This window comes from Geotrypetes seraphini, chromosome 4 (assembly GCF_902459505.1).
Source record: "Geotrypetes seraphini chromosome 4, aGeoSer1.1, whole genome shotgun sequence".
NCBI classification, from domain to species: domain Eukaryota; kingdom Metazoa; phylum Chordata; class Amphibia; order Gymnophiona; family Dermophiidae; genus Geotrypetes; species Geotrypetes seraphini.
Window position 1 is genome coordinate 308,207,374 of NC_047087.1, and position 24,784 is coordinate 308,232,157.

Sequence of the window (24,784 nt, forward strand, 5' to 3'; positions counted from 1 at the left end):
CTGTGGTGATGTCACACGCATGCACACATGCGTGTGACATCACCACGTCATATCCAGGCATGCGCAAGATGCCCTCCAGACGCAGCCCCGATCTCAATGCTTTTCAAAACCCGGACAAAGTGCCGGGTTTTGAAAAGCAATCCGGACGCCTGAACAGTCCTCTAAAAAGAGGACATGGTCGGATAAATCCAGATGTCTGGTAACCTTAAGTAAAATTCACCAGCCTGTGTTGAACACTTTGAGTTAGTAAACCCAGAGATGCCATGCTACTCAGTTTCAGAGATATTTTGGTCTGTCCTGGTGTTCACCTTGTATTGCAAAGCAGCATGGGATTTGTAGTACCTGACCTTATCCACTGATAGAAGTTCTTCAGGTCCCATAATGCACCAGGATGGGATGGTCATGGCCCCAAAAGCTCCAGCCTGGCACTGCTGAGGACCTGGAAGAAGAAATCACTTGTATTAAGATGATAAGGAGTTGGGTTCTTTTATTTCTCTCATTCACATTGTGGGTAGGGTTTTGCACTCATTTCAAATGACATTTCATTTTGCTTTTAGCTCAAAATGACAGGGAATAAACATCCCAAATTTCTGTTTCTTTTCTGTCCCATTAATAGTGCATACTTTTTGCAAATACAGTAGTGACGCTATTCATAACAATTCCCTGAAACAAAAATTAATAAATGAAAACATCCTGAAAAAATGAAAATGTTTAACCTTCATCTCTAATCCAGGGGTCTCAAAGTCCCTTCTTGAGGGCCGCAATCCAGTCGGGTTTTCAGGATTTCCCCAATGAATATGCATGAGATCTATGTGCATGCACTGCTTTCAATGCATATTCATTGGGGAAATCCTGAAAACCCGACTGGAATACGGCTCTTGAGGACCGGAGCTCCCTATCCCTGGTCTATACCAAAGGTAGGCAATTCCGGTCCTTGAGAGCCAGAGCCAGGTCAGGTTTTCAGGATATCCCCAATGAATATGCATGAGATCTATGTGCACGCACTGCTTTCAATGCATATTCATTGGGGAAATCCTGAAAACCCGACTGGATTGCAGCCCTCAAGGAGGGACTTTGAGATCCCTGGTTTAGACAGACATTTTTGGGGTCACGGAGGGCACCGGAATATATCTAATCATGTTCCATTTCACAACAGCAGCATTTCCCGATAAACGATAAGCCTTTGCACCTTGATTCCGATGACTTTAGATGTGACCCTTGATCGGATAAGATAGTCTCCAGTGGCCTTCGAGTAAGTTGGAGCCACAGCAGACGTTTTTCAGTACGTCTGTCATTTTCTCTTTCCTATACCCAGCTGGGACATACTTTGTCAGATAAACACACACAGGGCCTTTGCAATTTCACCGATCAAGCTATCTTTCCAGATAACACCTTGTACCCTCAGCTGGTAATTGGCTTTCATTTTAGTGTGCATTTAGACTAGAGGAAGGAGGTTGTGAGTTCAAACCTTGTGCTGCTTCTTGTGACCCTGGGCAAGTCACTTAATTTCCCCCCCCCCCCCCCTCCATTGCCCCAGGTGAGATTGTGAGCCCACTGGGACAGATAGGGAAAATGCTTGAGTACAGGCAGCAGGTTACGAATAAGTAAAGCGATTACCGGTAATCAAATTGAAATAAACTTGATACTTCTGGTTTTTTTAAACCGTTCTTAAGTTGAATTTGTATGTAACTTGGATCCTACACAGTACACAGTCTATAAAAAATAGTAAACATGAAAGAACATTACACATTAATCAGGGCTGCCCAATTCCGGTCCTCGAGATCTACTGGCAGGCTAGATTTTCTGGATATTGTGATATGCAAGGTATGCCTGCTAGGGCTGTTTCTAATATAAAGCTAGAGCAGATAGTGCCCATCCAGCTCTGCTAAAACCTCAGAGTAAACTTTTTTCCTGCCATTACTCCTGTGGCCAGTAGGGGGAGTACTAGTGCCAGACTGCAGGTTTCCCTTCCCCCACATAGTCAGGGAAGGAGAAACAGGATATCCTGCACACCTGAGAGTTTGGGGGTGGTTCTCATCTGCTTAATCTTAGGTCTGCCCTACTGGAAGGGGAGGAGGAAAAGGGAATTGGAGGAAGGCAGTCAAAAAGCTCAGGGCTGGGAGCTCTGCCTAGCTGTTCAGTTCCTGAGCCAATGGAACTTGTAGAGGCTGGGGCAGAGTCACCTGAAAGTCCGTTTGAAGAGTTCCAAGGCATGGAGCTGGATTTGGAGCCGGAGTCTCTCCCTGAGGTACCTGCCAGCCTACAGCCCATGGAAGTCTGCTAACCATTGCTGTATCATAGTGGATTACAAGTGTCCAGGTTTTCCTGGAAGGACTATTTTTGAACTGGTCAGACCGGGTTGGTTTGCAAGGTGTGTGGGGTTAGCCTCACATTATATGTGGTGGCATAGCGGGCCAGTGTTTGGCAAAATTTTATCACGTGAGGCACACCACCTTGTCCAGCACTGCAGAGGCTGGAGGAAACCAGTGCCTTAGCGCTGGTTCAGGCTCAAGTCTGCTTAGAAGAAAAATAAGGACTTGTGCTGCACCTATTTCTTAGTCAGACTAAAAGACACTTTACTGTGTGGAACTCTGTCTTAACAGAAAAGAACTCCTTTTGGACGTGGAGAGTTTGTTTTTCCTCTCTTCTGTTTTGGCTGTTTTTGGTTTTGAAACTCTCTGGTGGGAGAGATTATACATTACAATAAGACTAATGAGTTTGCCTCTTCTGAACATTCCAAGACTTACCTATTGAAGGTCATTTCCTGACAAGTTTAGTTTCTGATTACTTTGTTTTGAAGACTGGTATCAAGCTGATGTGTGAAGCAACCATTTTGTTTTTGGATATTGCACATTAAATCCAGTCCAGGTTTTGGTTTTCTTACTTACCTGTTTGCAGTGTGTTTTTCTTTTTGCTAAACCGGACTTATTCTTCCTTGTGTCGCAAGCCACAGCACACAAGAGCTAAAAATCCATGTCCCAGCGGCTCGGGACCCTTTGCCCTGACCCCGCTGGTGACAATATCCACAATGAATATGCATGAGAGAGATTTGCCTGAACTGCCTTCTTGGTATGCAAATCTCTCTCATGCATATTCATTGTGGATATCCTGAAAATCTGGCCTGCTAGTAGATCTCGAGGACCGGAATTGGGCAGCCCTGCATTAAAGAAACAGTCCTCAAAATAAAGTACTTTAGTTTAAATAGAAATAAAAGATAGGAGGTTTACACTTACTTTTGTTCTTCATCTGTTCCACTGTTCCCTCTCCACCACCACATCCAACATTTCTCCTTCTCGACTCTCTCTTCCCCATGCACCCGTACCTCACCCCTCTCCAACCACCATGTCCAATATTTCTCTCTCCCTCCCTATGCCTAACAATTCTCCTCTTTCTTCATTTCCCCATGTGCACCCTCTCTTTCCCTCTCACTCAGACTCACATGCCCAATAATTCTCCTTATTTCCTTCCCACCTCTCTTTCCATCACTCCCTCCATTCTTTCATCCTATGTCCCTCCCTCCATTCTGTGTCCCAAGTTCATGCAGATTCCCTCTTTTTCTCCTTCCTTCCATCCTATGATGTTTGTGCTCCCTCCCTTCTGACCCTGCTTCTCCCTCCCTATCCCAACGTGCCCCTCATTGTCCTTCCCTCTGTTCTGCGTCACAAATTCATGCTTCCCTCCCATGAGTGTTTACCTCCACTGGCTGGCTCCCTCCTCCCAGCCGCACTTCTCATCACAAATCCGTCGCCATAGTTCCTGCACATGGCCAACAGGTGACCTGGAAGTTATTTGGGGGGGCATTCTGGAGCAGAGTCAACACTTGGCGGTTAAGCGCCAATATTCAGCACCTAACTGGCCAAGTTAACTATCTGATGACAATAGAGTAGCAAAATAGGTAGAAAGGGCAATGGTCAAAGCCAGAAGGATGTTTGAGTACTTAGGGAGAGGAATGGCCAGTATGAAAAAAGAGATGATAGTGCTATTGTATGAGGGTCAATTGAAAAGTTTCCGGCCTGCCCAAGAAAGAGCAAGATTACCATCACAATTCTATAGCTGTTTGGCAGATGGCATTGACAAATATCTACGGCTAGATGTTCAAGTGAGTCTGATGTCTAGTTTTGTCATGTCAGCCTTTTAAAGTGAACAACTGCTCCACTTTATTAAAAAATGGACAAAATTGAGTATTGAGCCATGATACAATTCCTTCATTGGAAGGGAAAATCACCTACTGAAATTAAATTTGAGATAGACACCGTGTATGGTGATGCGTCTCCTGTATTTTCCATGGTGAAAGCTTAGGCTACAGAGTTTAAACATGACCAGACAAGCATTGTTGATGAACAATGCACTGGATGTCCAAAAACAACCAACAAAATGGTCGATGAAGTTCACTGAATCATGATGGAAGATCGCCAAGTGACCCTAAATGAGATAGCAGAGGCTGCTGGCATTTCATCAGAATGTATACACACAAATATTTAGGTATAAGGACGTTAAGTGCACGATGGGTGCAGCATTTGCTGTCCACCAAAACATGTCTTGAGTGTTTTAAGCTCAATGAGAATGGATTTTTATGGCATTTTGTGACTATGGATGACACTGGGGTTCATCTCTATTCTCTTGAGACAAAACAATCCAAACAATGGACTACAAGAGATGAACTAACGCAGAAGAAAGCAAAAATGGCTCCATTGGCTGGGAAGGTGAAGGTGACCATCTTTTGGGATTTCCATATGATACTTTTTATTGACTATCATGAAAAGGGAAAACCCGTTAATGGTGAATACTATGCTGGCTTATTGCAATGACTAGGTGCCAAAATCAAGACGAAACGTCCTCATTTGGCCAAGAAGAAAGTTCTCTTCCACCAGGACAATGCGCCGGCTCACACATCAACAATCATGATGGCAAAATTGCATGAATTACAGTTTGAATTAATTCCCCATCCACTGTACTCTTCGGATATAGCCATGTGTAACTTCTTTCCGAACATGAAAAAATAGCTGTCTGGGAAGAAATTTTCTTTGGATTCCATGGTTATAGATGCTTTACATATTATTGAAGGTATAAAATGTCTAGCAAAATGGAGCAAATGTTTTGAGTTTAAAGGAGACTAATCTAATCTGATGCTTGGTTTTATATACCAAGTCATCATTCTAGGAAAGCTCGATTCGGTTTACAATAGTTAATTTAAACAGATAACAACATTAAAAATAAAAATCAAATTTTGAGAGAATCAATTTTTAAAATGTTTGGCAAATAAAACGTTTTTTATGATAAAAGTAAATTTCATTTTCCTCCCCAAAGACGTTTTCTTGATTAAGCTGGAAACCTTTCAACTGACCCGCATATGTATCTAGTGAGGCCCCCATTTAGAATACTGTGTGCAATTCGGGAGACTGCGCCTTCAGAAAGATGTAAACAAGATGGAGTCAGTCCAGGGAGCAGCTGCAAAATTGGGCAGTGGTCTCTGTCATAAGGCATATGGGGACAGACTTATAGACTTCAATATGTATTCTCTGGAAGAAAGGCTGAAGAGAGGGGATTATAATTAAGACTTTTATATATCTCTATGGCATTAATGTACAGGTGAGACTTTTTCAAATGAAGGAAATGAAATGAGAGAGCACAGGATGAAGTTAAACAGGTTATACGCTCAGAAGTAATCTAAGAAAATACTTTTTTTTACTGAAAGAATGGTAGATGTGTGGAATAGCCTCCAGGTAAAGGTGGTAGAGACAAACGCCTGGATTCTGCAAAGCACGCCTAAAGTTAGGTGCAATTTAGACATCCAGGTTAGGCACCCTTTGTAGAATCATGCTGAGCAGGGCTCAGCGGTAGATAGGCTTCCAATTTTTTAGGTGCCCTTTACAGAATCATTTTTTAAGCGGCAATTAGACGTCCAAAAAATGTCCTTAATGTTATAATTATGACGTTATTAGAATGGCAATTTTATACTTTTTCATTATATTTGTAAAATGTTTTCACCCTTTTTTTTTTTTAATCTGTAATCTTTTTATGTATTTTTTTTTTTCTGTCTCAGGGAGTGAGTTGGATTCAAACTAGAAACGTCAGAGTACAAGGTTGTAGGGTATAACCAGTTCTTGCATTATTCAGCTAATAGTGTGTTATGAGTAGTACATGACAACTGGATAATGCAGGGACACTAAGGGGGGGAGAATTCATCAGTGGGTGCTAAAGCCCAGATTCTCTAAATGGCGGCACTGTTGGCAGACACCAATGGCACATCAATCACGCTACAGCGCCGTACAGAGAATAGCTCCTCCGGCAAAGATAGGCACCGGGAACGTAGGCCCGGGTTTTCAAGGCCTACATTTCCGACACCTACCTTTGATGCGAATTGCGCCTCTGGAGTCACCTACCGTCAATAACGCCACTTCTGGCGTTAGCCACACCTACAGTGGCGTTAGGCGCTAGTAGGAACCTCCAGAGGTACGATTATGGCGCCATTTGTTTAGATGCCAGCAGACACCTTGAAATCTTATTTAAGTATCGTTTGAAATGGTATTTTCCTCTTAGGCGCTTAACCTCACCCTACACCCCACCACCACCTTTTACAAAACCATGGAAGTGTTTTTTTGGACAGGTCGGCAAGCTGAATGCTCTGCACTGCTCCCGACGCTCATATGAGTGTCGGGAGCAGATCAGTGCATTCAGCGCACCGGCCTGTGCTAAAAAACGCTTTCATGGTTTTGTAACAGGGAGGATAAGTTAAGGTGCCTTTTATAGAATTTCCCCCTATGTGATTTAGCACATACTTGGCAAGCCCTAAACGCAAATACGCCCATAGGAATATAAATGGGCATCTTAGCGTTTATTGCAGTGCCTTGCATACTTTGCGAAGCCGCAGCACACGAAACGTGATGGCCGCGGCTCGAGGCTTCTGCAAGTGCGCGGACATCAACGCGATGACATCACGCACATGCATGACATCGTCACATCAATGTCCGCGCATGCGCGAAAGCCCTCCAGACGGGGCCCTGAGCCGCCAGCGGGGGGTGCCGGAAGGGGAGACACGTGGAGAGAGGCCCCAGCGCCAGCTGACTGCCTACAGGATGTGCCTCTCGCCGCGAGAGGCACGGTCCTGTAGGCAGTCAACCAACATCGGCACCTCTCCTCCTCCCCGGCATCTCGCAGCACACCTGGAATCTCGGGTGGCACGCTAGTGTGCCATGGCACACAGTCTGCGAGACACTGGTTTAGTGCATGCCGACGCAGTGTGCACCAAATCACCTAACGCCCATTGATGACTGGGGAGGAGTCGTCGATGGGTGTTAAGCGAGTCAGCAAGAGCTTCAGCGTTAATTTTCTGCAGGTGCCATGCACTATTGGGAACATTAGTGCATAAGCTGCAAATTTTTTTAAAAAAGCTTTTAAAATGTGCCACGCAAAATTAGGACTTTGTGTGTGGGAAAGTCCCCCGTTTAAACACATTAAGCCCAGAATTTAGTGAAAGGGCCCCTAAATGTTTTGAGGGTTTTTGTTTTCAGAAGTGGGTTTTTGTTTCCCCAAAAAAGAAAAAAAAAACAACTCTTTTTTTTTTTTTTGTTTAATTCTTTATTGATTTTCAGATTTTGAGAGTGCAATACAACAATATTAAACATGAGCATTCTACATAACGCACTGAAAAATACACAAAATTAATCCATTACCAATCCTTTTCTCCCTCCCTTCCTCACATAACTATTACACTGCATATGCATATATTATTGCAATATTATAGATAAATACCTTTAGCAACCCCAAAACCTTCCTCTCCCCCCACCCCACCCCCGTGGATATGTAAGGAATCTGTAAAAAGGGAGATACCTGACATTCATTGCAATTCAACATACGCAGTCAATGGGCTCCACACCTTATTGAATATCATACTAGGCCCACAAACACTCTGCATTCATTCTCTCAGATTTATACGTGGAACAAATATTTGCCCACCAAAATGTGTAATTCAGTCTGTCGTAACTCTTCCAGTTACGTGTAATCATCTGGATGGCTATTCTGGTCATAATCAAGAAGAGCCGGCTTTTATATCTATCTAAAGAAGGCTTAATATGCAATATTGTACCACAAATTATGGCTTCGTAGGTTAATGGGATTGATGACTCAAGAATAATATTTATTTGTCCCCAAATTAACTTCCAGAAATTAAGTATCATTGGACAATAATACAACAGATGATCCAAGGTCCCTATATCAATATGACAATGCTAGCTAGAGAATGACACGGGGAAAAAAAATCTGTCCCCATCACTGGACCACCATCCCCTTCACCGCCCCGTCCCAGCCGTCCCCTTCACCGCCCCGACCCCGAACCTGCCATCCCCTTCACCGCCTCGTCCCTGTCCCCGCTGTCCTCTTCACCGCCCCGTCCCCGCAGCATCCACCCTTCCCTCGCCACCTCACCGCCCTTCAGCGGCCCGAGGATCTCCCTCCCTCCCTCTTACCTTCGCGGCGTAAAGAAACTTAAGGGAGGGAAGGCACGTGGCCCCTTCACTCACTCCCTCCCTCCGGCCAAATCTATCTCCCTCTCTCCCTCCCCCTTACCTTCGCGGCGCTTTAGAAAAGAAACTGATGCCAGCAAAGCCTGTCTGTGCCACCCTGCAGTCGCATGTGTGTGGGCGGAAGCTTCTCCTCTGACAATTGTCATTTTATAAACACAAATAAAACAGAGCAAGGTTCAAGAAAACCCATCACCCCTCCCTTTCACAAATATCCCCTTCACTATTGTGAAAACTGAACAAACCAAATTACTACAGAATGCTACATAGAAAAATCAAGCTAACAGAATACGTTAGTCACACATGGCAAGAATAATGTTAGGGGAGTGCAACTAGGGCAACTGCCCCCTGGTCAGAGAAAGAGCCCTAAGGCAGCTGGAAGCTAAAGAAGCACAGCCTGGGCTTTGCGGTCCCCAGTTATGTCTAATACTAGTTCTAGCAGGATACATATTTCAAATCTGAAATATTCTAATCACAAAATATAAAATAAATTTTTTTTTTTCTTTTTGTTGTCTGGTAATTTTATTCTTTAAATCAGGCTTTGGTTTTAGGTTCTTCTGTCTTCATCGTGGCATGGCTGGCTCCTCAAGGTAAAATAGGCACAAGAGGATCTGGGCAGAAGATGTTGAGTCTGACACGGGCGCAATTCTTTTTACAACAGGAGTAAGATTTTTCACCGCTCCCACATGGCGGTAAAAGGTATTGTCCCCATTCCCGCGGGGCGGTGAAAGGTCTTGTCCCCATTCCTGCGGTAAACCAGTTGCAAATGTCTCCATTCCTGCGGATTTACTGCGGTGACCCGCGGTGTACCGCGGTAAACGGTCCCCGTGTAATTCTCTAATGCCAGCATCTATTAGACTAGGAACTATCTACCTTATTCAAACGAACTGGGGTCCAAAAAAATCTTTTGATATGCTGTGATTAGAAGACTCAAACACCTTGTTTGGCTCACACACAAGTATAGTTTCACCTTTCCACCTGTAAAAGTTCTATTAATTTATTCATGTCATCTTGTAACCTTACACGATGGAGCCGCCTTCAAATTCTTTTTTGCAGTGTTGTTGGCATGACTTTCAGGGTTTGATTATTACCCTTCTGGAATCTGAATTGGTAGACATCAGAGTTCCTTGAGTAGGATTACCATAAGTCCAGATTTACTTGTTCATGTCCTCTTTTTAGAAAACTGTTCAGGTGTTTGCATAGTTTTTCTAAAACCCAGCAGTTTATCCAGGTTTTGGACGCAATCTGAGTCAAGCCTAATTTTCTTTTTAACCTTCGCGGGGGCCTCAGAAGGACACAGGAGGCAGTGGGGGGTCACCAGTGGGTGGGAGCTGTATCAATCATAGTCCCCCCATGGTAGGGTTACCAGATTTCCAAATGGAAAATCTGGACCCCCTAGACCCACCCCCCAGTTCCACACATCCCTGCCCCATTATGCCACAGTCCCGCCCCCAATCATGCCCTGCCCTGTGCTGCCTGCATGTGAGGATGCCCTCCTGCCCGACGGCGATTTGTTGGAAGCTTTTCAAAACCCGGACAAAGTGCTGGGTTTTGAAAAGTTGTCTGGACTCCAGGATATGTCCTCAAAAGGAGGTCTGGGAGCAAGAGCTCCTGTTGCAAGCTGCTGGAGGCTTGTTTGGCACTAGAGGTGACAGGAAAGGCCCCAGCTCTTCCTGAGCTTGGGGCTGTGTCTGGAGTGGCCTCTGAGCATACACAAATGACATCACACACAGCCGTGCATGCTCCAGGCCCTCCAGATGCAGCTAGAGCTCGTTAGGGAAGAGAGGAGATTGTGAGGGGGCAGGGCGTGGGAAAAGGTGACAAGCGGTGTGTCCCAGGGCTAGGTTCTTGGGCCCATTTTGTTCAATATCTTCATAAATGACCTGGAAGAGGAAACAACAAGTAATATAATCAAGTTTGCAGATGACACGAAACTATGCCGGACAGTTGGGTCACTAATGGACATTGAAGAACTCCAAAGAGATTTGAACCAGCTAGAGAAATGGGCGGAAGAGTGGCAGATGAAGTTTAATATAGAGAAATGCACCTGGGAAGGAAAAACAAGGAACATGAATATAAAATGCTAGGTGTGACATTGGGCAAGAGCGAACAAGAAAGGGATCTGGGGATACTGAATGACAGGACCCTGAAGCTGTCGGCGCAGTGCACATCGGCGGCGAAGAAGGCAAATAGGATGTTGGGCATGATAAAGAAGGGAATCACGAGTAGATCGGTGGACGTCATAATGCCACTTTACAGAGCAATGGTCAGACCACACCTGGAGTACTGTGTCCAGCACTGGTCTCCCTACCTAAAGAAGGATGTGACCCTGCTGGAGAGGGTGCAGAGCCGAGCTACGAAGCTAGTAGTAGGTATGGAAAATTTGAGCTACAAAGAACGCCTCAGAAAACTGGGCTTATTCACCCTTGAGAAGAGAAGACTACGAGGGGATATGATAGTGACTTATAAAATAACAAATGGATTCGACAAAATAGAGCGAGAAGCATCGTTATTCATGTTGTCAAATGTGAACCAGACAAGAGGTCATGGACTGAAGTTGAGAGGCGACAGGCTCAGGACAAATACCAGGAAGTTCTGTTTCACACAGCGAGTGGTGGACGCTTGGAATGCTCTTCCGGAGGAGGTTGTGACGGAGGCCACCATTCTAGGTTTCAAGGGCAAGTTGGATGCACACCTTCTTGCAAATCACATCGATGGATACGGGTAAACAGGTCTTCATCAGGGAACACCTGGCTTGGCCTCTGCGTGTGCGGGTCACCGGACTGGATGGACCAAAGGTCTGATTCGGTGAAGGCGTTTCTTATGTTCTTATGTGTCTAGGGTTTTGCAGAAAAAAAAATATGGTAACCCTAGGGATAAGTGACTATAAGTACCTGAATGTAAACCACTTAGACCATTAATAGGTGGTATATAGGTATATAAAAACTAAAATAAATATAAATATATATATATATATATATATATATATATATCTGTCCTTTTTTTTTTTTTTTCTGAAATGTGGTAACCCTAATCTTGAGTAAATGTGGCCTTGTTAGTTTCCAAAACCATGCTGCAAAATATGAAAGCATAATTTTCAGGACTCACCTTCCTTGTTTACGTTCTTGGACCATCATTTCCTCTGTAATCAAGGGACCAATTCAGATTGGGAATTAAAATAATTAAGAAGTCAGTGCTGAGACACTAGCCAGGGGGGGCTTGTGTTAATTAGTGTTGATTTTCACAATTGGATAGGTCTGAGCATGCAAAGCCAATCGACTGCACAATTAGCAACAAATACGACAACTTCCTCTCCTCCAGCTCATGTGCACATTGAAGTGGGTCAACATTAGTTTTTTTTATCAGGATTTATTACTGCCCTTTTGAAGAAATTTACCCAAGGTGGTGCACAGCAAGAACTATCTGGACATAGCCAAGCCGTAAGGGGGTGGGGGCACACCGCCCCATCTTGGTGGGGGCGCCAGCATATCTCTGCCCCCATGACACACTTGTGAACTCCCTTCCTTGACCCCCCTCCATACTTCTTTAAAATCACCAGCGTGAGCAACTACACTAGCCTGTGTGTGGGGTTTGAGGCGCCTGGGCCAATCAGGCCCTAAGGCTCACCATTCTGCGGATGGCAGACCTGTCGTACGGACGGGCTTGGGACCTGTCCATCCGGCCAACTTTTTAAGGTACATGGGGGTGTCGGGGGGGGGGGGGGGTGTCATGGGGTCAGCGGGGGTGTTGTGGGGTCAGGAGGGTGGGGGATCGGGGGGCCGATCAGGGGTTTGGGGTGGTGGTCATGGGGGGTACATCATGGGCAGGAGGGATCCCTCCTGCCCGTATGTTAGTGGGGGTGGGGAGTGGGGGTTTCACCAGGGCAGGAGGGGTTGGGCTCGCTTCTGCCTGGATGGTATCAGGGGGGTGGGGGTTTCACCAGGGCAGGAGAGGATGGGCTCCCTTTTACCTATATCATGTCCGGGGGAGTCGCTGAGGCAGGAGGGGTTGGGCTCCCTCCTGCCCATGTCGAGTTGGGGGTTCGGGGCTGCGTCGGGGCAGGAGGGGTTGAGCTTCCTCCTGCCCGATCTTGTCAGGGAGGGCTAATCTCAACTGTACCGATGAAGCTTGAAAATTGCTGATGATGCAATAGGCCTACAGAGAACTGCATATTCCAGCTCCGCCTCCTCACCCATAATAATTTAACATATGTAGCACATTATTGCATCATCATTACAATTAATACTTTAGCTTAAAAATCTAATTTGAGGTAAACTGTTTTAATATTTCAGAGCTTGTTATAACATTTACTCCAAGCATTAGAAAATATAGCAAAAATGTTCATTTTTGCATTTTGCCAAAAATCAGAGGGTTTTACTGAAATATTAAGGTCGGTTTTGAATTCAGTGACCTCAAAATCACTATAGAACGCCCACTACAATTCATGCCCCAAAACCTTTGTTGCACAGTATTATTAAGAAACAATAAGAACATTTAATTTGGGAGAATATTGCAGATATAATTAGATGTGTCTTCTCTCAAACCCTCTGCAGATACAGGATTGTTGTGTAGGTTAATGTATCCCCCGTTGCTTGTGTCTCTGTACAGGTTGGATGTCCACTCACTGACCCAGTGCCATGAATCTCCTTCTGGACCTCTTATTCTGCCCACTGCCAACACCTGCTCTGATTGGATTCCTCGCTCTTGGAATCTCCGCCTTCCTATGGATGATCGCCAGGCCCAAACCTCTCAGGTCTCTAATAGACCTGAACCAGCAATCCGTAGGGATTCAAGTAAGTCTATGATACCACCTTTCAAATGAAGTGTTCTCCAGTAGTATCGTGACTTTGTACAGTGCTGCGTACGTCTGATAGCGCTCTAGAAATAATTAGTAGTAGTAGTCATGCTCATGAAAGACCAAGGCCCAAGTACATATTGCTGAATCTATAGAGGGGTATAATCAAAACAATCATCTAAGTCCGTTGTGGGCCTAGGGCGCTAGTTGGCCAAAGTCGGCAATATCCAAAGTCCATTCTCAAAAAATACGTCCAACTATTATTTTTTTTTTTGTCGAAAGTCGTCTACTTCCAAGTCCAGTCGTTTGATCGTCCAGACTGCTAGTACATCTATCTTTCTACTACATTCTTGTCCCAAAAATTGTCCAAGTCCCAAACACCTAGAACCAAACCTGTGGGACATGGGAGGGGCCAGCAAAGTGATGGAATGGTCACCCAGACATGGCAACAAAGTAATGGGGCACCTTACAGGGCACTGCTGTGAACTTCACAAAAAGGTGCCACATAAACATCTCACCATAACTCCCTTGCAGGTCATGGTGAGCCCCCCCCAAAACACCCGCAAAACCTACTATAGCCACCTGCCTACAATCCCAATAGCCCTTATGGCCTCAGGTGCCACTTATATGGCAATACAGTAGATTTTTGGTTTTTTTTTGGTGGACTCACATTTTCCATCATGAATGCAGTGGTTAGAGTGGCTTATGGGCCTAGGTCCTCCTCTCTATGGTTCACTAGCCCACCCCCCAGACTACTTAAGCCACCTCTGTGCAGCTCTACTTGGCTTTCCTATGCCAGGTGCTGATGTTCTGGAGGCAGATAAGTACATTTTTATTTCAATTTTTATGGCGGTGTGTGTGTGGGGGGAGGGGGTGTCAGTGATCACTCAGGGAGTGCGTGGTGGTCTGTACTTTGTGTTTGCAGTGGTTTTCTGGTCACTTTGGTTACCACGTAGACCTGTTTTTAGATCGCCTAAGTCACAACGTATAAGTTCCATCCAGGCAGCCTCGATTTTCTCTGTAGAACGACTAAGCCTAGGTCAGCCCACATCCCACCCTAAACACTCCTTCAAAAATGCCCCTTTCAACTCTGGGGCGCACAGCAGGATTCAGAGACCTAAAAAGTCTCTGGATACATCTAAAAACCCGTTTCGATTATTGGTACTTGGAAGACCTGTGTTTCAGGTCAGCCAAGTGCCAATGTGGGTGGGTTCTTTGGTGTATTTCTGTTTCGATTATGAGCCCCATAATGTTTCAGAATTCATTCTATTGTCCTTTTATGGCAGAGACGCTGAAAGCGATGCCCACTTGTTCCTGCCTTGCATCCTCAGATGTAAAAAAAATGGCTACTGGGATATTACTGCCAGAGGTTAGACTTCCAGTTATTACATCCTACCACTCCTACTACTTATCATTCTGTAGTGTTACTAGAGGCACGCAGCGCTGTACATTAAACACACAAGAGACAGTCCCTGCTCAAAGGAGCTTACAATCTAATTATGACAGACAAACGGTGAATCTATATATGCTGCTCAGATAGGGAATTACAGAGAGAATGATAAGGCGGGATAGAGGATCATAGAGGGAATGACCAACGGATAAGGGTGCTTTACAAGTAGGTTGGAATTAAGACTTAAAGACAGCTTCAAGAAAGTAGGCTTTTAGCGTGGATTTGAATACTGCCAGAGACAGAGCCTGACATACAAAGTCAGTCATTTTGTTCTAGGCCTCTCTCTGCTTCTCTTCACATATCCAACAGACCACTAAAACCTGTTGTTTCTTTCTCTACAACATCGCTGAAATCCAACCAGCAAAGTAGAATGGATGGAGTCAGGAGTTGGCAGGAGAGAAGAGTACAGCCAAGAGAGACTTACCCAATGAACGTAGTCCCCAGAGATGAGTATACGCAGAGACAAGAGAGGAGACATATTGAGGGGGCTGCAGAGTGAATACACTTGTAGGCCAATAAGAAGAGTTTGAACTGTATGCGAAAGCGGTCAGGGAGCCAATGATGTGATTTGAGGTGAGGGGTCATGTGAGCATAACGACACTGGCGGAAGGAATATGCAACAGCATTCTGAACAAACTGAAAGGGAGAGAGATGGTTTAGCAGAAGACCTGTGAGAAACAAGTTGTAGTATCTAGGCAAGATGTGATGAGAGTGTGGATGAATGTCTTAGTTGTGTGCTCAGAAAGGAAAGGTTGGATTTTAGCGATGTTGTAGATAGAGAATGAAGCAGGTTTTGATGGTCTGTTGGATATATGAAGAGAAGCAGAGAGACGAGTCAAAGATGACCCCCAAGTTTGCAAGCTGACAAGGCAAGAAGGATGATAGTCACTCAAAAGAGCGTGGTTTGGGACAAGGTATCTTTAAAAGATATCATGCATGGGTTCAGCTAAGGGACGTCTTGCCTCACCAATTTGCTTGACTTCTTTGAAGGTCCAGAGAAGAGCGACTAAAATGGTTAAGGGGCTGGAGGATTTGCCGTACAGTGAGAGATTGGAGAAACTGGGCCTCTTCTCCTGAAAAGAGGAGACTGAGAGGGGACATAATCAAAATATTCAAAATACTGAAGGGAATAGACTTAGCAGATAAAGACAGGTTGTTTACCCTCTCCAAGGTAGGGAGAATGAGAGGCTCTAAAGTTAAAAGGGGATAGATTCCGTACAAACATAAGGAAGTTCTTCTTTACCCAGAGAGTGGTAGAAAACTGGAAAGCTCTTCCGGAGTCTGTCATAGGGGAAAACACCCTGCAAGACTAAGCTGGAAAAGTTCCTGCTAAACTGGGACGTACGCAGGTGAGGCTGGACTCATTTAGGGCTCTGGTCCTTTACCTAAGGGCTGCCGCGGGAGCAGACTGCTGGGCACAATGGACCACTGGTCTGACCCAGCAGCGGCAGTTCTTATGTTCTTATGAATAAACACGTGTATCATCAGGGCATGCTAGGGAGATAAAATTCCTTGAGCAGCTGGTTCAGGAACCAACAAGAGGTGAAGCAATTCTAGATCTCGTTCTTCGTGGAGCACAGGATATGGTAAGGCAGGTCATGGTGCTGGGGCTGCTCGATAACAGTGATCATAACATATTCAGATATGATATAATCCCTGGGATATTTGCACAAGAAACCCAGTCCAAAAGCACTTAACTTGAAAACAGGAGCCTATGATAACATGAGGGAAATGGTAAAAAAGAAACTTAGGGCTCCTTTTACTAAGCTGCGATAGTGGTTTTGCGCTTGCTAAATTTCCGCGTGCACTAGACGCTAATGTCAACATTGAGCTGGTGTTAGTTCTAGCCACGTAGCGCGGGCTTAGAACGCGCTAAAATTCTGCGCGCGCTAGAAACGCTATCGCAGCTTAGTAAAAGGAGCCCTTAAAGGTGCAGCTGCAAAAGTCAAAACACGTGGCTAAAGGTGAACCGGCTGATATTGTGTGCAGTGCTTCCCCGATATTCGTGAGGGTTCCGTTCCAGGAACCCCCGCAAATCTCAAAAAACCCCGCGAATACGGTTTTTCATGGGGGAGCCTGAAGAGGGCAGCGGGAGAGCAGCCGGAGCGCCGCGAGTGCAGGAAATCACTGGCGGTACGCTCCGCCCGCCTCTTCCTGCACTAAGTCGGGCCTATTCCAATCAGGAGCTGCGCTCCGGCTGCTCTCCTGCCTCTCCCGCTGCCCTCTCCTTGTCGGAGGTTTGCAGTCAAAAAATACCGTGAATGACCGGGACCGTGAACCGCCGACCGCGAACGACCGGGGGAATACTGTGTTTGGATTTTCAAAAGGCATTTGACAAAGTACCTCACGAAAGACTTCTGAAGAAATTAGAAAGTCATGGGATAGGAGCTAATGTCCTTTTATGAACTGAGAACTGGTTGAAAGACAGAAAACAGAAAGTAGGTTTAAATGGTCAATATTCTCGGTGGAGAAGGGTAAATAGTGGGTTTCCTCAGGGGTCTGTGATGGGATCGCTGCTTTGTAACATATTTATCAATGAACTAAAGAGGGTAATAACTAGTGAGATAATTAAATTTGCTGATGACACAAAGTTGTTCAAAGTTGTTAAATTGCAAGAGGATTGTGAAAAATTGCTAGAGGACCTTGTGAGACTGGAAGACTGGGCGTCAAAATGGCAGATGACGTTTAATGTGAGCAAGTGCAAAGTGATGCATGCGGGAAAGAGGAACCCGAACTATAGCTAAGTGATGCTGGGTTCTGTGTTAGGAATCACTGCCCAGGAGAAGGATCTAGGGGTCATCGTTGAAGATACGTTGAAACCCTCAGCTCAATGTGCGGCGGCTGCTAAGAAAGCAAATAGAATGTTAGGAATTATCAGGAAAAGAATGGAAAACAAAGATGAAAAGGTTATTATGCCCTTGTATTGCTCTATAGTACGGCGGCACCTTGAATACTGTGTGCAGTTCTGGTCACCATATCTCAAAAAAGACATTGCAGAATTAGAAAAGGTACAGAAAAGGGTGACAGAAATGAAAAAAGGGATGGGATGAGCTCCCTATGAGGAAAGGCTAAAACAGCTAGGGCTCTTTAGCTTGACAGCTCAGGGGCTGATACGAGTGAAGTGGAAAGAGTAGATGTGAATCGCTTGTTCATTCTTTCCAAAAAATACTAGGACTAGGGGACATGCACTGAAGCTACTAAGTAGTAGATTTTAAACAGACCGGAGAAAATATTTCTTCACACAATGTGTAACTAAACTCTGGAATTCGTTGCTGGAGAATGTGGTGAAATCAGTTAGCTTAGCGGGGTTTAAAAAAGGTTTGGATAAAATCTTAAAACAGAACATAGGTCATTATTGAGATGGTTTGGGGAAATCCACTGCTTATTCCTAGGATAAGCAGCATAAAATCTGTTTTACTCTTGGGATCTGGCTAGGTAATTGGGAGCTGGGTTGGTCATTGATGGAAATAGGATACTGGGCTTTATGCACCTGTAGTTTGTCCCAGTAATAGCAACCCTTGTGTTTTTAAGTGAGCCAAGTATAGTATAATCAAGCCACTGTGACATCACTGAGTTTGGCCCTTAGGCATTGGTGGAATGAGGCATTATGACATCACAATCTCAGCTCTGGAATGTTGCTACTCTTTGGGTTTCTGCCTGGTACTTGAGACTTGGGTTGGCTACTGTTGGAAATAGGCTTGATGGACCTTTGGTCTGTCCCAATATGGCAATTCTTATGTTCTTATGACAGCATTATCTACAGAAATAGAGAATGGAGGAAGAGACAAGGTGTGTTTAGATGGTGGTGAGACATCTAGGTTGCAATGTCAGACAGGCAGGCTGAGATTTGGGCCTGGGTTCCTGTATAAATTTCAGGTGTACAATGGTAGATCTGTGAGTTGCCAGCATAGAGAGGGTACTGAAAGGCATGGAAGAAGATTAGAGCACCAAGGAAAGAAGTATAGATGGAGAAAAGAAAAAGTCCCAGGACAAAGCCCTAAGGAACACTGATTAATAGTAGGATGGTTGTGGAGGAGGTTCCACTAGAACAAATGCTAAAAGTGTGATGGGAAAGATAAGAAGAAATCCATGAGATCACAGAGCCCTGAAACCCAAGCGAGGACAGCGTATCAGTGAGCAGGCGGTGATCTACAGTATCAAGACAATGGCGGTGAATGGCACATTCAATTAGCTTGGATAGGAAAGGAAAGAGGGGGACAGAGTGATTGTTGGAGGGGCAGATAGGGTCCAGCAAGGGTTTTTTGAGGAGCAGTGTAACTACTGCATTTTGAAGGCAACGGGCACAATTGCAGTGGAGAGTGATAGGTTGAGGATATGGCAGATAGAAAGGATGACAGTAGGAGAAATGGTGATAACTAGATGGGTGGTGATGAGATCAAAGGAACAAGTAGCGAGTTTGGAGGAGGAAAGAAAAAGGTGTGGTTTCCTCTTCAGTGATTGTAGAGAAGCAAAAAAAAAGCAGCAGGGGTTAATGGAGGGTTGGCCGAGCAGGCCAGAGGAAGGAGAGGTAGAGGTGATTTTGTTGAGTACTCCAAGTTAATCTTGTGAACCTTGTTGTGGAAATGCTGAGCTATAATTTGGGGAGAAAGCGAACGGGGTGGGGTTTGGAGGTGAGGGAACTTTAGAAGAGGAGTATGTGGGGCAGTGATTAGATCTACAGTCTCAGCACCCTGGAGTTGTGGGTTCAAGCCCCGTGCTACTCTTGTGACTCTGGGAAAGTCACTCAGCCCTCCATAGCCCAAGGTACACTAGATAGATTGTGAGCCCACCGGTACAGATAGGGAAAATGCTTGAGTACCTGATTGTAAAACCGCTTAGATAACCTTAATAGGTGGTATATAAAAACCTAATAAACTTGAAAGAAAAAAAAAGAGTTGAGGGTGGCAAAGAGATGGCGAGAGTTAGATCCAAGAGAGTTAGTCAAGTGGGTGTAGTAGTCTTGCTTTGCAAGTGAAAGAGTAGACTGGAAAGAAGTCGGCAGGAATTTGAAATACACAAAGTTGGCAGGATAGAGTAGAGTATTGCTGAAGATTGAATGAGGATATTAGAGCAAGAAACTTTGAGGCATAGGAGTCAGAGGGGTCATTAACATGAATGTTAAGATCACCAAGAATGAGGAAAGAAGTTGAAGGTTTGAGAAAGACGGAGAAATAGGAGTCAAAGTCAGCGAGAAAGGAAGATAGGGATTTGTCAGGGGGTCAATAAATGACTGCTAGTCGGACAGGTAGAAGAGCGAATAGACTGATGGAGTGGACTTCGAAGGAAGAGAGGCAGTGAGACTGAGGTGGGAGAAGAGGTTGAAATCTACAGGAAGGTGAGAGTAACAGCCAAACCCCTCTTCCGCGACCAATTGGGCGAGGCATATGGGAGAAAAGGTAACCACCACGACACAGGGCAAGTCAAGCCTCAGTGCAAGTAGGTGGAAAGAATGAGAGAAAAAGAGGTCGTGGACGTAAGCGAGCTTGTTGGAGAAAGAGCAGGCATTCCATGATAAAGGTAGAGAAGGGGAAAGGGGAGGAACAGAAAATAAGGATGGAGACACTGTAGTGTGAGCTGCATGAGTAGGGCGAGACATGATTAGGAGGGCCAGGATTGGGATTGTTGCCCCCAGCAGAGAACAAAAAGATCAGCAGAAGAGTATGGCGAGGCGCGATGATGGCGATGCAGTCAGACTAGATGGAGAAGGTTGAATGAGAGTAAAAAACTGTAAGAGCTGTGAAGAGGGTGGGTGATGACAGGGATGGTGAGGTGGTGAATTCAAAAAGTAGGAAGTTCTTCTTCACCCAGAGAGTGGTAGAAAACTGGAACGCTCTTCCGGAGGCTGTTATAGGGGAAAACACCCTCCAGGGATTCAAGACAAAGTTAGACAAGTTCCTGCTGAACCAGAACCTTGGGATGATAGTGTCCGAAGATCTAAAGGCGAAAAAACAGTGTGACAAGGCAGTGGCTGCTGCCAGAAGGATGCTGGGCTGTATAAAGAGAGGCGTAGTCAGTAGAAGGAAGAAGGTGTTGATGCCCCTGTACAGGTCATTGGTAAGGCCCCACTTGGAGTATTGTGTTCAGTTTTGGAGACCGTATCTGGCGAAAGACGTAAGAAGACTTGAGGCGGTCCAGAGGAGGGTGACGAAAATGATAGGAGGCTTGCGCCAGAAGACGTATGAGGAGAGACTGGAAGCCCTGAATATGTATACTCTAGAGGAAAGGAGAGACAGGGGAGATATGATTCAGACGTTCAAATACTTGAAGGGTATTAACGTAGAACAAAATCTTTTCCAGAGAAAGGAAAATGGTAAAGCCAGAGGACATAATTTGAGCTTGAGGGGTGGTAGATTCAAGAGCAATGTTAGGAAGTTCTACTTTACGGAGAGAGTGGTGGATGCCTGGAATGCGCTCCCGAGAGAGGTGGTGGAGAGTAAAACTGTGACTGAGTTCAAAGAAGCGTGGGATGAACACAGAGGATCTAGAATCAGAAAATAATATTAAATATTGAACTAAGGTCAGTACTGGGCAGCCTTGCATGGTCTGTGTCTGTATATGGCCGTTTGGTGGAGGATGGGCTGGAGAGGGCTTTGACGGAGATTTCGGCAGTAGGAACCCAAGCACAGTACAGGGTAAAGCTTTGGATTCTTGCCCAGAAATAGCTAAGAAGAAAAAATTTAAAACATTTAAATTGAATCAGGTTGGGCAGACTGGATGGACCATTCGGGTCTTTATCTGCCGTCATCTACTATGTTACTATGTAACTATGTAGAACATACACAGGTAAGGCTAGACTCAGTTAGGGCACTGGACTTTGACCTAAGGGCCGCCGCGTGAGCAGACTGTTGGGCACGATGGACTACTGGTCTGACCCAGCAGCGGCAGTTCTTATGTTCTTATACAATGTGGTCTTAAAGTATGCAGTGGTTTGAGGTGAAGGGGACATGAGGAGGAGCGAGTGGGCAGCACTCCCACTCCACCACTAATCAAGGTCTCCTGATAAGGCCCAGGACTAGGGTTACCAGATTTTCCTTCAGGAAAATCCGGACCCATGGCCATGACCCCAGGACCGCCCAGTTCTGCCTCTGTCCCGCCCCCCAGCCCCGCCCCCAGACGGCATCCATACATGCGTGGCTACAACGCAATGACATCACTGTGTTGCATCCATGCATGCACGGATTCCCCTTCCCGACGTGATTATGGCGAGAAGCTTTTCAAGACCCGGAAAAAAAGCGCCGGGATTTGAAAAGCCATCCGGACCCCTCGGACATGTCCTCAAAAGGAACACCTGTCCGGGGAAATCCAGATGTCTGGCAACCCTACCCAGGACGGGGTTTGGGTGGGTGGGGATTGTTACACTTGGCAAGGCAATGGCGAGGGCCTCAGATCTGGAGGGTCTGGCCGAGGCTGCCACGTATAGGCTGCTGCCTCCTCAGTCATTCCTAACAGATCCACGATTGATGCCATTTTGAAATTTTCAAAAGTGATATTGGGGGTTTTTTTTGGGGGGGGAGGGTGAAGGGATTAGGCACTTTCGAAAAAGAAACAAATGAAGTTTTATTCATTATCATTTTGTTTTCAATATGAATTGAAATGAAACAAAACTTTTTTTTTTTTTTAAATTTCCCATTTTATTTCAAATGAAAGCACATCCCTAAAGTGCAACAAAATTGATACTTGAATGTTCATAGTAAAGGAATTTGGAAATACGGTATTTAAAATAGGGTTACACTTGAATCAGGCTACCATAAGATTTCACCGGAATGAATAGAAGATTTATATTTAATTAAATTGGAGGTATTTTTTTCTATTTCTTTTTATACCTGGATTTGCTTTGAAAAGCAGAAACTACATCTTTGTTCTACGCTTGTGTTTATGCTTTGCGTTTAGGACGGAGCTCGGAGATCTGCATTACTGAAAAATGACAAATTAATGGCTTATTATTACGAAGATGCCAGGACGTTGTATGAAGTCTTCCAAAGAGGCCTCCGGGTATCAGGTGAGCTGGATCCTAATCTGCTTGTGCTCGGGAAAAGCTAAAATTAAAAGAAACAGACTTGAAGCCCTAGATAAGAATATAAGAATAGCCTTACTGGGTCAGACCAATGGTCCATCAAGTCCAGTAGCCCGTTCTCACGGTGGCCAATCCAGGTCCCTAGTATCTGGCCAAAACCCAAAGAGTAGCAACATTCCATACTACCAATCCAGGGCAAGCAGTGACTTCCCCCAAAGACTTTCTCAATAACAGACTATGGACTTTTCCTCCAGGAACTTGGCCAAACCTTTCTTAAAACCAGCTACACTATCCCCTCTTACCACATCCTCTGGCAACGTGTTGCAGAGCTTAACTATTCTCTGAGTGAAAATATATTTCCTCCTATTGGTTTTAAGAGTATTTCCCTGTAACTTCATCGAGTGTTTGCTGGTCTTTGTAATTTTTAATGGAGTGAAAAATGGATCCACTTGTACCCGTTCTACTCCATTTAGGATTTTATAGACTTCAATCATATCTCCCCTCAGCCGTCTCTTTTCCGTGCTGAAGAGCCCTAACCATTTTAGTCTTTCCTCCTACGAGAGGAGTTCCATCCCATCTTGGTCGCTCTTCTTTGAACCTTTTCTAGCGTCACTATATCTTTCTTGAGATAAGGAGACCAGAATTGAATGCAATACTTCAGATGAGGTCGCACCATGGAGCGATACGGGGGCATTATTACATTCTTAGTCTTGTTAACCATCCCTTTTTTCATAATTCCCAGCATCCTGTTTGTTTTTTTGGGGGCACATTGGGGGCGGAAGGTTTCATTGTATTGTCCACAATGATACCCAGATCCTTTTCTTGAGCGCTAACCCCCAAGGTGGACCCTAGCATCCAGTAACTGTAATTCAATTTATTCTTTCCAATGTGCATCACTTTGCATTTGTCCACATTAAATTTCATCTGCCAGTAGAGAAATCCACCTATCAAGCCTTATGGTTGAACTCCAAGATTCAAATTGGACAGTCTGGAATCTTTTGGAAGGAATGGATGAAGGCAGGTATACGTACATTAGATGATGTTTTGTTGGATGGGAAAATGCTGGATTTTTCACAACTGCAACAAACGTTTGGTATTGCAAAATCTCAAAATTATAGATGGCTGCAGTTGAAGCAAGCCATTCAGAAGGGGTTCAAAGTCATTATAGTTTACAGATCCTTTGCTTCCAAACAGATTTTCTAGGACATCAGGCTGTCAGGTGGTATAAATTAATATATGTTTTCTTAAATAAAAAGCCAAAGTCTGGTCTTAGAGACATTTGGAGCATTGAGATAAAGCAGTATATTTCTGCGTCTCGATGGCATCTATGAGACAAACATGGGTTTTCTTGTTACGTAGATTGTTTTGAACCCCTGTTAAGTTACAAAAGCTAGACAGTTCTAAGTCCAATAGATGCTGGCACTGTCATCTAGACATAGGGACATTGGATCATCTGTTGTTCTATTGTCCGTTGATACTCAGTTTTTGGAAGTCGATATGGGGACAGATTAATGCAATACTTGAGTCATCATTTCCGTTAACATATGAGATAGTCATATGTGGTCCATTATTACATATTAAACCCCCGTAGATCGTTATAAATGTCGTCTTTTCATAATTATGACTCGGATGGCAATGCAGATGATAACACATAATTGGAAGAATTATGATCGCCTTATCTTCTCTTTTTGGTGGGCAAATTTATGCTCCACATACAGGAATGAGAAAATAAATGCGGATTTATTAGGGCATAGTAGTGTATTTAAATTGGTTTGGGGCCCGTTGACATTTTATATTACATCAGGATAGATATTTTTGGTCTTTAAGTTGGATAGTTCTATGCACATCCAGGGTGGGAGGGTGGGTTAAAATGTTTATTATTTATGATGATTATTTATTGGTAGGTGGGTGGTATAAAATGATTGTATATGGATACTTGTAAGTTGTATGTGATTTCATGCTTTATTATTTGTTTATTAATCTATACATTGCACTGTTAAATATTT

The 24,784-nt window shown here is 44.6% G+C and overlaps 1 protein-coding gene across 2 annotated transcripts in view; it reads left to right on the forward strand.

Annotated features, from left to right (window-relative positions):
* The first annotated feature begins 2,096 nt into the window (after nt 1-2,096).
* ACSL5 (acyl-CoA synthetase long chain family member 5) overlaps nt 2,097-24,784 on the forward strand; it is a 114,340-nt gene continuing 91,652 nt past the window's right edge. Inside the window, exons 1-3 of one of the 2 annotated variants that reach the window (XM_033942336.1) lie at nt 2,097-2,371; nt 13,128-13,312; nt 22,655-22,763. In XM_033942336.1, coding sequence (XP_033798227.1) covers nt 13,157-13,312; nt 22,655-22,763 — 265 coding nt within the window. In that variant the 5' untranslated portion in view covers nt 2,097-2,371; nt 13,128-13,156. The remainder of the gene's footprint in view (nt 2,372-13,127; nt 13,313-22,654; nt 22,764-24,784) is intronic. The other variant, XM_033942335.1, reaches the window with a different exon arrangement.